The following is a 13,763-nucleotide window of genomic DNA, read 5'->3' on the forward strand; positions in this document are numbered from 1 at the left end:
TAAAATAACCCTGCCTAAAGTGGAGCAATCGTCCTGATAGGGACGGCTCGACACTGGAACCTAGGCCACCTGTACTTTCCCTAGGTGGAAACAAGGAATATCTAAACACAGGTGCTAATAACCAATCGCAGTAAAAAAAAAAAAAGGCAGAAACAATACTAAGATATAAATCAATACATAAACTACTTAGCTTGATGCAGATGGCAAAACCAAGAGAAAAAGGATTAGAATAACTTCACCCATGAGAGATGAATAAGCAGCAACGTTTGAGAACAGGGGTATGAATATATAAACCCCTTCTCAACCAAATTAGCCAGCCAAGGAAAATACAAACCACTTAGGGGAATTTCAACATATGACTCCAATAACCCTTTATCAACGATGAGGGAACCCAAAGGGATAAGAAACGTGCACCTAAAAAAGCGTCATAACGTTGTTTGGACTGACCTTGTACCGCCCGTCCACTTTGGTCTCGCGGCCAGTATACTATGAACTTGTCGCGGCCATCAAGCCGTGACAATATCTTCCCTCTGAGGAGGAGCCTCAGGACACGGCTTAGTAACATACAGCCTGTGGACAATCTCAATAAGTCTGTACGGACATTCACAGCTGAAACCCAAGTCCTCTCTTCAGGCCCGTACCCTCGCCAATGTACCAAATACTACAATGAATTCCTAACACGATATAAATCAATTATTTGGCTCATCTCAAACAGAAGACTCCCATCGACAACAACTGGAGGAGAGGGAGATTCCCCATTCACAGGATTAATTTACTTCTTAATCAATAAAAATTTGTGAAAGATATCCGTAATCTAAAAAGAAATCTAACCTCTAATCTTAAAGGATCTCTAACCTGAAAACGGCAGGGTTAATTACCTCTTTGATTTTGTGTGGACCGATGAAGCACAGACCCAGTTTAAAAAATGGTAGTCTAAGTTTAATGTTCCTAGTGGACAACCAAACCAAATTTCCAATTCGGTAATTAACATCCTCCGACCTATTTCTGTCTGAAAGCCCCTCTCTCACTGACTTCCTAAGATTTTTATGAACCTCCTCCCAAACCATCTCAATGTGGAACAAAAATTAATTCTCATCAGGTACCTCAGAGAAAAATTTTAAAAAAGAACCAAAACACGGATGGTATCCAAAATTACAGAAAAAAAGGAAGAGAGGTACCAGTAGACTCCAGAGACCTATTGTTCAGTGCAAACTCTGCCAAAGACAAATCCCATGACCAGTCTTTCTGATTGTCAGAAACAAAACACCATAAGTATTATTCAAGACTCTGGTTATATCCTTCTGTTTGACCATTTGTCTCAGGACGATATGCGGAGAAGGAAGACAGCTGGATGCCCAAACGATGGCGCAGGAGGCTCCAGAATTTAGTTACAAACTAAACACCCCAATCTGAGACAATATTGCAAACTGACAATATGAGTTATAAATAGTTTAGCCAAAGTTTTTGCATTCGGAAGACTAGGGAGAGCCGTTACATGACACCACCGAAGAACAGTAGTCCCCTTGGAAGGGGTTAATCAGTGATAAAATCCATAGACAAGTGGGTTCAAGGTTTTTTTTTTGTATAGGCAAAGGCAACAACTTCCCAGCTGGGAGATTCCGAGGGGATCTAGTTCTATCACAAACATTACAAGAAGACACGTTACTGTAAAAATCACATCTCATAGAAGGCCACTAGTAGGTTCTCATTATCAGTCTCCTGTTATTGTTAATCCTCAGATGTCCTGCCCAAACAGAATCATGCATTTCAGATAGTAATAATTGCAATCTTAATACCATCTGGAAGACCTGAAGAAGCCAGATCCTAAGCCTTACGAATCTGCTCCTCCAGAGTCAGTCACAAATGACACAACTACCCCCTTGGACAGAATGGGCACAGGAGGTTCATCCAAAACAACTGGAACAAAACTCCTAGAAAGTTTTGACATTCCTACAACCAGGACAATATGTGACAACAAAATCAAAGCGAGAAAAGAATAACAACCACTGGGCTTGTCTTGGGTTGACTCTCTTTGCCTACTCCAAATACACCAGATTTTTATGGTCTATAAAAGCAGTTACCTTATGTTGAGCCCCCTTTAAGAGGTGATGCCATTCCTTGAAGGCCCATTTAATAGCCAAAAGTTCTCTGTCTCCAATGTCATACTTCTGTTTGGCTGAAAAGAACTTCCATGAAAAGAAAGCACAAGGATGAAGATTCGTCATCTCACTGGTACCCTGAGAAATAAACTGCTCCCACTCATACCTCAGAAGCATCCACCTCCACAACAAATGGCTTAGAGGAATTTGGCTGGAAAAGACTGGGAGCAGTGGAAAAGCATTTTTTAAGGGTATTAAATGCTTTCAATGCTTCAGGGGACCATTTTGATGGAAAAGCACCCTTCTTGGTCATGTCAGTCAACCAACTCCAAAAATCCATGTATAAATTTTTGGTAATAATTAGCAAAACCTAGAAACCTTCAAAATGCCTTAAGATTTTTCGGCTGCACTCAGTCTAAGACAGCCTGGACTTTATCTGGATGCATCTTGAAACCCAAAGGAGTTATGACATGACCAAGAATGGTGACCTCCTGAATAGCAAATGTACACTCCTCTTTGTTAGGAAACAAGTCATTATCACAAAGTGCTTGCAACACCTGTTGAACATGGCATACATGAGGGGCACTGAACATCGAGAAAACCAAAGTGCTCTATCAGCAGGCACCAACTAATTCTTCTGCAATGCCAGAAATACAGCTTAATGGTGTAACATTGGAAAGTTTTGACCATTTCTGCTACCTTAGGAGTCACCCCTCCATAAAAGCTAACATCGTCCGAGCTCTGCAAGTGCAGCATTTTTTCAAATGAAGCAGAGAGTGTTTGAGGACCAGGACATTCATAGGGATACCAAAATGATTGTTTATAAAGCTATTGTTCTACCAACCCTGTTATATGCCTGCGAAACGTGGACCGTCTACAAACGTCAGTCTCAACTCCTGGAACGATTCCATCAGCGTTGCCTTAGAAAAATCCTGCAAATCTCTGGGAAGACAGGTGAACAAATACCAGCGTTCTGGAAGAAGCAAAGACCACCAGCATTGAAGCGATGATCCTTTGCCATCAACTTTGCTGGACTGGCCACATTATGCAAATGTCCGATTACCGTCTTCCAAAGCAATTACTATACTCTCAACTCAAGAACGAATAACGGAATGTTGGTGGACAACAAAAGAAATTTAAGGATGGACCTGAAGCTAACCATGAAAACTGTGGCATAGACATCAAGAACTAGGAAGCTCTGGCCCTCGAGCACTCAATTTGTGGGTCAGCCGTTACCAACAGCACTGTGAATTTTGAAGAGGCATGAATAGAGGGAGAAAGGGAGAAACATATCAAGAGGAAAGCACATCAAGCCAACCCTTGTCGGGACTGTCTTCGACTTGGAAACTAATGTCCCCACTGCGAAAGAACCTGCAGATCAAGAATAAGCTTCTATAGTCATCTACAGACCCACCGCAAAGCCCCCACACTTGGAAGACAATCATGTTCGGCCACGAGTGAGAGCCTATGATGATGACATGAGGGGCATAATCAGGCAAATAAATCCAATACCGTTCAGATATACCAACAAAACTAAGCCTTTGAAGCACTTCATTAATAAAGGCCTGAAGTACTATAGGAGCATTGGTCAAGCCAAAAGGCATCACCAGATTTCCAAAGTATTGAAAGCCATTTTCCACTCATCCCTCTCTAATGACTCGTTATAAATTATATGCCCCACGCAAATCCAACTTAGAAAACTAGCTGCTCCAGTTAACTGGTTAAGTAAGCCATGTCCCAAGGGTCCTGAGGCCCGTCCTCAGAGGAGAGGACTGTCACTATGTCACTTACATACATATTAAAAAGAAAAAGGACCTAGAACAGACCCTTGTGGTCACCACTTGTAGCTCGTCTCTGTTCAGAATACACTCCGTTAACAACACTCTGATATCTATCTTTTAACCAACTGTGAATCCACGGGACTATCAAAGGATTAAGTCTAATTTTCAATAACTTATCTACAAACTCTTGTGAACCTGTATTAAAGACTTACTAAAATCCGGATAAGCGATATCTACAGCACCACCTTCATCCACCACTCTTGTGACTTTGTTAAAGAAACCATTGAGAGGCTCCCAATTCAGCTGATGCTCATTGGATTACCCCAGAAAATTTCAGACGCCAGATCCCTGATTTTACTATGACCTCAGGGATACAATTTGATACAGCAGGACTCAGAGGGTCGACTTTTTAAAGTTTTTTTTTTCCGGATGATTTTATTGGCCATATTGTTACCCAAACCAGTTTTTATGCCCAAAGTTTCATTCGAGAAAACCCCAACTAAAGTTTTGCAAAGCCCACAAGTGGACCCCCGTGGATGCATCAGAAATCATATAGTTTGGGAAATTGTATCATGTATGGAGCTAATAAAGAAGCCAAGCATTAGGGCCTACTGGGGCACGGATATTATACACCCCAATGTTCTGCATCAGCGCTGCTTTTCCTTCCAAAAACATCACTGCCACTTGTGATTTCCTTGCGCGTGTTTTTAAACGCGATTTTTTTTAACAATAGGACTTTCTAATGTTAAAAATGCATCACAATGCAGGAAAATCGCATATTTGTGCTTTGCGATTCAATAAAATGGAGGCTGCATAGGGAAACATGGGAAACAAAAAAACATAAAACGCAGAAAGAAAGGACATGCCGTGATTTGTCTTTCTCGCAACATCACATGAGTGAAAACATCGCAAATGTGAAGGAAAAAATAGAAAATCATTGGTTTCATAAGTCTGCGTTTTTACTCTCTTTCATTGCGTGATTTTCTCGCCAGTGTAAAGGCGCCCTTAGAAAAAACAGAAAAGTCTCATTAAGGGTCCTTTTGAATGAATGATTTTTTGAACAATAATTGTTCAAAAGATATGGGTTCATTCAGATGACTGTTTTTTAAAATAATTGCGCCAGGAAAAATAGCACTTATGCGACAGTTTTCGGTCACCTGTTTTATACGGCACGCAAAAAGATAGGTCTTGCCCTATCTTTCACTGTGTTATGCAGCAAGCTCCCATAGACTTCTATGAAAGCTGGAGAAAAGGGAGGGGGAGGGAGTTACCTTGTGTACAATGCTTGGGAAAAGAAGACAGCTCGCCCTAGTTAGGCATTATTGGTCATTCCGAGGATTTCTGCTGATCGTTGGTTTCCATCATTCACACAGCAGTGCCCCATGTGAATGGCTTGAAACACGTGAATAAAGATTGGGACTCCATGAAGTCAAATCTTCATTCATGTGATAATACGGTGCGTACGGGAGAACGTAAAAACGCGTACGATCATGTGAAGAAGGCCTAAGTCACTGCTTTAGTAAATTCTCAGAAAGGGTGACAGCTGGGCACTATGCAGCGACAAAGTATTATGTATCAAGTATAAGGACAAGAGGGATATCCTTACATTGAGCACGCTACACGGCCATAGCAAGGTACCAGTATTGAGACCCCCAAGCCAGAGGGCGTCTTTGACCACAATAGGTACATGGGAAGGGTTGACCTGTCTGATCAAGTACTCAGGCTGTACAATGCCATGTGGAAAACAAGGGCGTGGTATAGAAAACTGTCTGTGCCCATCATATAGGTGGCTGTATAATGCCTACATGCTATATCGATGTACAGGCCAGAGGGGCACTTTTCTTGACTTCCAGGAGGAGGTCATCACGGTCCTAATATTTGGGGACCAGGAAGGGGAAGAAGCCCAGTACTTCTGGAAGCGAAGCCACACGTATTGTACCAGGGCAGCACTTTCCTTGGGAAATTCCTTCCACTGGTAAGAAGGGAAAAGCCCCCAAAAAGTGCAGAGTCCGTTACAAACGAAGGATAAGGAAGGAAACCATATATCACTGTGAAACATATATTCCCTGGAATTGTAAGTATATTATTAAATTGAACCACCGTTTTAGGATTTACCCTGATGAACTTCACACAGCTTATACATAAAGCCACATGCTTCCCTTCTGAGCCCTGCCGTGTGCTCAGATAGCAATTTATGTCCACATATGGGGCATTTCCAAAAACTGCAGAATCCGAGTAATAAATTCTACATTTTTATTCCTTGGCTAACTCCTGCTGTGCTATAGAAAAAAATGGTTTTAACCTGGAGATCTGCAAAAAAAATATGGAACTGTTCTAATTTCTGATGCACTTTGCTTTATTTCCTGTGAATGATCTAAAGGTTAATGAACTTTCTAAATGTCATTTTGAATACTTTGAGGGGTGCAGTTGTTAACATAAGTTGATAAAATTGGGGGTTTCTTATATATATTGGCTCTGAAAATCCATGCCCGAACTGAATTGGTCCTTAATCCCTTAAGGACCAAGCACTGTAAATCTAGGGCGCTTGGTCCTGGGCTTTAATCCCGCCCAATAGCAGAAATTCGGCGCAGGATTAAAGCCCCTGCTCCTGCAATCAAGTGGGAGCAGGTCGGGTTCTCGGCTGTTAGACCCTGATCAGCTCGGTTAGTGACTATTGTCACTACAGGGGGGATGTTTTTCCCTGTAACTGGGGCTCCTATGGAAAAGTGTGTAATAAAAAAAAAGACAATGTGAATGACCCCCAGAGGTCTAATATGACGTCATGGGGACATAGGTGGTAAAACAATAATAGTTACAGGAATAAGTCAAAAAACTTATAGAATAAAATAAAAATATATACATGAAAAAAAAAAATGACCCCAAAGCCGACGCCAAGCAAAGCAGTCGCTGTATGAGCCCTGTAATCTGAAACCATACATATTATATATGAAAACATCCGAAACAACATGAGGAACCCGGTCCCATACTTTATTTTAGCGTAAACATACTCAGGGCGCATTCAGACGACCGTATATCGGCCACCGGACGATATACGGCGTCTCTCTCTGCAGGGGGTGGAGGCTGGAAGAGCCGGGAGCAGTGCTCTGAGCTCCCGCCCCCTCTCTGCCTCCTCTCCACCCCCCTGCACTATTTTCAATGAGGAAAGGCGGGATGAGGGCGGGGCTAATTCCCAAAGCTTAGCCCCACCCCGTCCCACCTCCTCTCATTGCAAATAGTGCAGAGGGGCGGAGAGGAGGCAGAGAGGGGGCGAGAGCTCAGATCACTGCTCCCGGCTCTTCCAGCCTCCACCCCCTGCAGAGAGTGACACCTGCGGCCGATATACGGTCGTCTGAATCCGCCCTAATTTAAAGAAATAAAAGTCAGCAAAGAAAATATTTAAAAAAATAGCTCTACTTGTCATGGGAAAAAAAACTAAAAAAAAATACATTTTACTACATGGGTAAAATCCCTAAAAAGTGTCTGGTAAAAAACAGCCTTTTAATGGATTAATGAAATCCGCTTTTGAAATTTGCTAACGTCACACTGGCGAGTGCGATATCAGGCCGTGGATCACAGGCCGATATCGCATTCTGCAAAATGTGATTTTTCCACGGATGAAAGGCGTTCTTGCATTACATTGGCTTACAGCAGAGGCGGATGATTACAGAATATCCACCATTGCTTTCAACCGGTGTTTGTGATGCCAGCTCTGTGAGTGTACTGCGCATGCCCGTGTATCTCATGCAAGTGGTCATGCGCAGTGTGATTCTGACTTTTTTTTTTATTCCCCGCTCTGTTTCACAGCAGGATTGTGTATGAATCGCCGCCTATGTGCAATGTATTCCATATGAACAACGTTGCATACACTGCCTATACAAAACTATGGGGCTCACATTGAGTGGCACGCAGAGAAATAGAGCATGCAGTGATGGCTGTGATTGGTTCATCAAGTGCTGCAGTGATTGGCCGAGACGGGGCGCTCGAGAACCAATTAGAGCCAGTGCTTCCTGGAGGCAGGGTTTTGAAAACCCCTGACCAGGAAGCGCTTGCTGAAGACTACAAACAAGTGCTGGAGCTGCGAAGGAGAAGTACGGCGGAGCGGGCAGCGCCTGTTAGGTGATGTATTTTTAAATTTTTTTTTAGGGCAGCTAGGGGTTATTTTAGGGCTCAAACAGTAGGACTTCCTACTGTAATAGTTTCAACGTACCGCATGTGATGCAACAGAGAGGAAGGCTCCATAGGGAAACATGGGCTACAAAACATCGCAAATCACGGCTGTATAGAGCATGCCGTGATTTTATAGTCTCGCAATGTAGCAGCTTACAAAACATCGCTAATGGAATGAACCCATTAGAAAGCATAGGCTTCACATACATGCGATTTGTAGCGCTGTTGCTTCGCGAGAAAATCGTGCGATTTTTGTCGCCCATGTGAAAGCGGCCTTACACTGAACAAAAATCGTGCAGCTTCTCGCTGGATCGCTGGAATCCGAGCAATTAACGGACGATGCAAAAGCAACATAAACTAAGAGAAAGAACATTATCAGGTAACTGTGATACATATACTGATGAAGGGAGCCTCTGCTAGCAGGGATTCAGGGAGATTCCTTCCAAGAATCAGAAAAACCTAGATGGCTCTTTATTCAGGTGGAAGAGTAGAGAGGAACACTGTATTTGCCAGCTAGAATAATGATCATTTTTAAAAATACATACACACAGGGGCGTAACTAAAGGTTCAGGGGCCCTGATGCAAAATGTGATTCCCCCCTTCTATCTGTATCTGTACCCGTACCCATACCTAAACCATGCTGCACAGAGACATAACTTGAAGCTCCTGGGCCCCAATGCAAAACCTGTAACAGGGCCCGAACTATAATGCTTTATTCATAGTACTGGGCTCCCTATATGGAGAAGAGAGGTCTTATGGGCCCCCTAAGGCTCCTGGGCCCGGGTGCAACCGCATCCCCTGCATCCTCTATAGTTACGCCCCTGCATACACATTCCCATCCAGTAAAGTGATGGCACATTGCTATAATATAGTACTGAGCAAAAGTTTTACGCAGGTGTGGAAAATGCTGCAAAGTCAGATTGCTTTCAGAAATAGAAGTATTAATAGTTTATTTTTGTGAATTAACAAAATGCAAAGTGAACGGACAAAAGAGAAATGTAAATCACATCAATATTTGGTCTGACCGCCCATTGTCTTCACAACAGCAGCAGTGCTTCCAGGTACACTTGCACAAAGTCAGGGATTATATAGGATTATAGTCAGGTGTATGATTAACCAATTATACCAAACAGGTTATAATGATCATCATTTTCATATGCAGGTTGAAACACAGTCATTAACTGAAATAGAAACAACTATGTAGGAGGTTTAAAACTGGGTGAGGAACACCAAACAGCTACAAGGGCGAGATTGTGGAAGACAGTTTTGGGTCACAGGTCATAGAGCATGGCAAGACTGAGCAAAGCAACAATACCCCTCATAAACCCATGCTGATATAGGCTGTAGGCTATCCCATTTGTAGCCAATAATGGGAAAGAGGAAACATGCTTTATTATGCTACACAGGCTATAGATAAGAAAAGATTTAGATCTATCTGAATAGTTCCATGACCATAACAACTGTAACAGGATCAAGGGGCTGGTTTTGGTGGCCTTACACCTGAGTGGGGTACTAGTGGTGTCAGTGCCTAGATACCCTCAATGCCACACTGTAATATAACCACAACCCCTATTTTATTGATTGAACAGTGTTATTGAGCTACAGTTTGATCATATTTAGAGATGAGCGAGTATACTCGCTAAGGCACATTACTCGAGCGAGCAGTGCCTTAGCCGAGTATCTCCCCGCTCGTCTCTAAAGATTCGGGGGCCGGCGGGGAGCGGGGGGGGGGGGGGGGGGGGGTGAGGGAGATCTCCCCTCTGTTCCTCCCCGCTCTCCCCCGCTGCTCCCTGCCCCTCAAATCTTTAGAGACGAGCAGGGAGATACTCGGCTAAGGCACTGCTCGCTCGAGTAATGTGCCTTAGCGAGTATACTCGCTCATCTCTAATCATATTCCTTCGGTACTATATGGTACACCATAAGGCCTCTTTCACATCGGGGTTCCGATTTTCGTCCGCCTGCACCGCAGCCGAACATCGCATGGACGGGAGAAATCCGTGACCAGGTTGTGGCTAAATCTACCGCTTTCTTGCCCAGTCACACGGCTGGGCTGCGGCGCTGCTATGGTCTCTTCCCCTCCCCTTGCTGGCTGATAGTGGTAATAGGAGCGCCCATAAAAGACTATGGAAGCTGCCAGCAAGGGGAAGAGGAGGGACTTTAGCAGCGCTTGCCACACTAAATTCCCTCCCTCCCCAGCCTATGGGAGCCGCCATTAAGGGGAGGGACTTTAGCAACGTGAGTTGCTGTTAAACTTACTCCCGACTCCCTTTTCTGACGGCTCTCATAGGCTCCCATAGGAGTCTATGGAAACGGCTGGTGAAAAAGTCCTATCTTTTTCAGCGGTGCGTAAAAGCAGCTGGCCAGAATGTGCACCATATGCGCTATCTTTTCTGGACGGCCGAATTTTACGCGCCGGAAAATCACCCATCTGAACAGATGCATCGGAATCCAATGCTTCAGATGGTCACGATTTTTGGTTGCCGTGATAAAACGCTTGTGTGAAACAGGCCTAAGGGTGCTTTCACAAGGAATAGCCTGCAGGAGGCACCACAAATCTGCAGGGTTAGAGCCGATTCAGACAAATGTGTTTTTGTCCCCTTTTGTGTCCGTGATAATCACGGTTGCATATTGGGACCAACGAAACCGCTGATATCAATGTTGTGATTGAAAAATGACTCATCTAAATGAACTCATTAATTAAAATCAAGGGGTTATTTTTCCCGTGCAAGTCGGTCTAGATCATGTGTAAATACACCTCAAGACCGCCTTCACACGGGCGTATGTGTATATGGGTGCGTTAGAGCGCTGTGCATTGACGGAATGCTTTTTTTGTGTGTGCATTGGTGAATTTTATTGTACTTTTTGCGCCATTGAACAGGGTCATTTGCACGCAGCAAAAAAATATACACCAATTGAAATGGCTAATTAGTCTAATGAGTTCCAGATGTGTTCTTTTTCCTGCGCAATTCCGCAGCATTTCACGCATCTCCCAGCATTTTTCATACGCATTCGCGCATGAATAAGACGCTCATGTGAATGAACCTATTGAAATCAATGTGTTCTATTCTCCGCGTATTGAATGCGCAAATTTTAAGTGCACGAATGTGCCCGTTTGAAACCGGCTAGAGGCACATACTGATGCAAGCCAGCCCTGGTGGGAATTTTACTACAGTACTGCTGATTTTTAGGCCTCATGTCCACAGGGAAAATCAGGCCCGCTACGGATTCTCCATGGAGAATCCGTAGCGGGTCGCTCCTTTCCCGCGGACATGAGGGCTGAAAATAAGAATAAACTCACCTGCTGCGGGCCGTGCGTGTCTTCCCTTCTTCGCGGCCGGATCTTCTTTCTTCGGCCGGGCGAATGTGCGAAGAAAGAAGATCCTGCCGCGAAGGAAGGAAGATCTGCATCGCCCGGAGCAGGTGAGTTTAATTCAGGCGCGGGTCTCCTGCGGATCCGGACAGCTTCCATAGGCTTCAATAGAAGCCTGCGGGAGCCCCGCACCTAAATGGAGCATGTCCATTTTTTTTCATGCTCCAGAATTTTTTGGATGGTCAATGCATCCCTATGGGGTGCGGATCCGCGTGCAGGTGATCCGCTACGGATTTTAATTGTTCTTTTGCCCGTTGACATGAGGCCTTAATGTGTGATATTATGTAAAAGCACCAAATATTAACCGCCTGGCACTTCTACGTAAATTCGATGTTTGCTATCACAGACTTACACACTATATACCACTGTCATCTCTCCAATGAACTGACTCTGATTATGGATGGACCACAATGCTTTGTCGCATATATCGGACGTATATAAAAAAAAAAATAATACTGTACTAAAAATCGTAGTGTGAGCAGGTCCGCTTCTATCTGGATTTAACTGCTAAATATGGCAAGGGCTCAGTGGAAAAATCCATATATGTTCTCTATCCTCCTTTCATTTCAGTAACGTTGAGAAGCTTGAAGCGTCGCTATGGTAACAGAACCTTCCACTCTTTTTCCTCCTGCTCTAGTGATGTAATTGTAGCTGAGTGAAACATATCCTCCCACTTCCAAGCATGCGACGCTGCGTACACAGACTAATGGATCTCGCCTTCGGAAATAAGAGGTTAATGCACACGGTAACAGTCGGGCGACTGAGGTGCAATATCATAGCGCAATAGAATCAGCTGGCTAATTATTTCTGTACGCCGCTGGACACATGATATGTAACATTAGCTAGCCTCCTTTGCAAACGGAGAACGTAACGCCGCTCTAACCTTCCTCTCCGCATCATCGTAGGTGGCTGTTCATTATTCTTCTCCTCCGCCTATACCGTCACACTGAATGATATTTTCTGTAAGTATATGCAATGCCAGACGTACGGAGCAACTGACTAATAGTCGTGTTACCTAGTATTACCTCCTCTGTGATCGATGACTAAATATCCACAGGAAGAGGAATCATCGCTTTATTAAATGGCGCAGATTTTTTATTTAGTGCTAGGAGGAGGCAGGTGCCCCTACTAACCGCCAACTCTGCACAGGACAGCAACGTGTCAGGCTGCAACCAGTTAAAACATCCCGATGATATCATCACACCACCGTAAAATCTCAATTGTGCCGTAGATGTTCTAGCATTGGTTTAAGTATCAAAAACCTCTTACCTTTGCCACGTGCGATACTTGCTAATGCTTTATCCATCCTGTGCAACACCTACGAAATCCAAAACTCCTGTAGCTTTTTTCCCCCTCAAATCTCAAGATTTCCCCGTCTCTAGATCTTCTTGCAATCTGATTATAGCTTCCAAAGATAGATCTCCCCAAAACAGGAGGATCCTATCAGGAAGGACAGCTGTTCAGCTGTACATCCCTCACCCCGATGGAGAAGGTGGATGAATGGATGGATGGATGAGTCGATGTCACATGAAATAATGATGGACTAAAACGGGTAGAACAGAGAGAAATGATTCTGTTGATCATGAGGGATATAGACGGTGCAGGTATGAAATGAATGGGTACTGCTACTCTCCATTATTTGGGGTAACTGTTGCCATTGATCATATGCCGTAATCCAAGGAACCCTCTAAATCCGTGTCGTATAGGACTCCTGTAAAGCCAGGCCCTTGATGAAGCATCAGTTAAGATGGAAAGGTCGGACGCAGAATAGACATCCTCCGCCTGTACTGTACTTAGTGTGACTGTCTTCTGAACATTACTCCTGCTTTGTGAGAGCAGCGAGAGGGATATTTCAGTCGTACAGAGAAAACATGGGGGAGGAGAGGAAGAGAGCAGGAACTTGGTGTTTTATTAAACGTCTCTCCCTAACTATTGTTTCCCCCTCCCTATGTTTCCTTCCTTCACATAACGTAGTCTTTTCCTCCGCTGTGATAAAGCCTTATGCAGGGTTCGGTTTCAATATATGGTGAGCCTGATTTTTCCAGAGGATCAATGAATTAAAAGAAGAAAAATGATGTGCAAAAAAATATACATAGTTTTTCCGTTCATTTCAAAAATGAAAGAATTTGTATCTCGCGGCTTATTCCACAACCGCAGAAATATGTGGGGTGAATAGATCATTTGCAGATAATGCTGGCTTATCCTTTTCATTTGTGGGTTTCTTTAAATGGACTACATTTGTTGCTAAGAAACTGCTCAGACAATTATTTCTACTATACACGTACAGTAAATAAAAATAAAATAAATCTTCCATAGTGCCAATTTATTACAGCGCGCTTTAAAGTA

The 13,763-nt window shown here is 43.6% G+C and overlaps 1 protein-coding gene across 3 annotated transcripts in view; it reads right to left on the reverse strand.

Moving 5' to 3' along the window:
* The window catches only part of NHSL2 (NHS like 2), a 218,875-nt gene that overhangs the window by 81,840 nt on the left and 123,272 nt on the right, over window positions 1-13,763 (reverse strand). The window contains exon 1 of one of the 3 annotated variants that reach the window (XM_066580947.1): window positions 12,687-13,017. The exons of the other annotated variants lie outside the window; for them this stretch is intronic. Within the exon in view, the coding sequence (XP_066437044.1) occupies window positions 12,687-12,723 (37 nt within the window). The 5' untranslated portion in view covers window positions 12,724-13,017. Of the gene's footprint in view, window positions 1-12,686; window positions 13,018-13,763 lie in introns of those variants that run through there. 3 annotated transcript variants of the gene reach the window in all.

This window comes from Eleutherodactylus coqui, chromosome 10 (assembly GCF_035609145.1).
Source record: "Eleutherodactylus coqui strain aEleCoq1 chromosome 10, aEleCoq1.hap1, whole genome shotgun sequence".
Taxonomy (NCBI): Eukaryota; Metazoa; Chordata; class Amphibia; order Anura; family Eleutherodactylidae; genus Eleutherodactylus; species Eleutherodactylus coqui.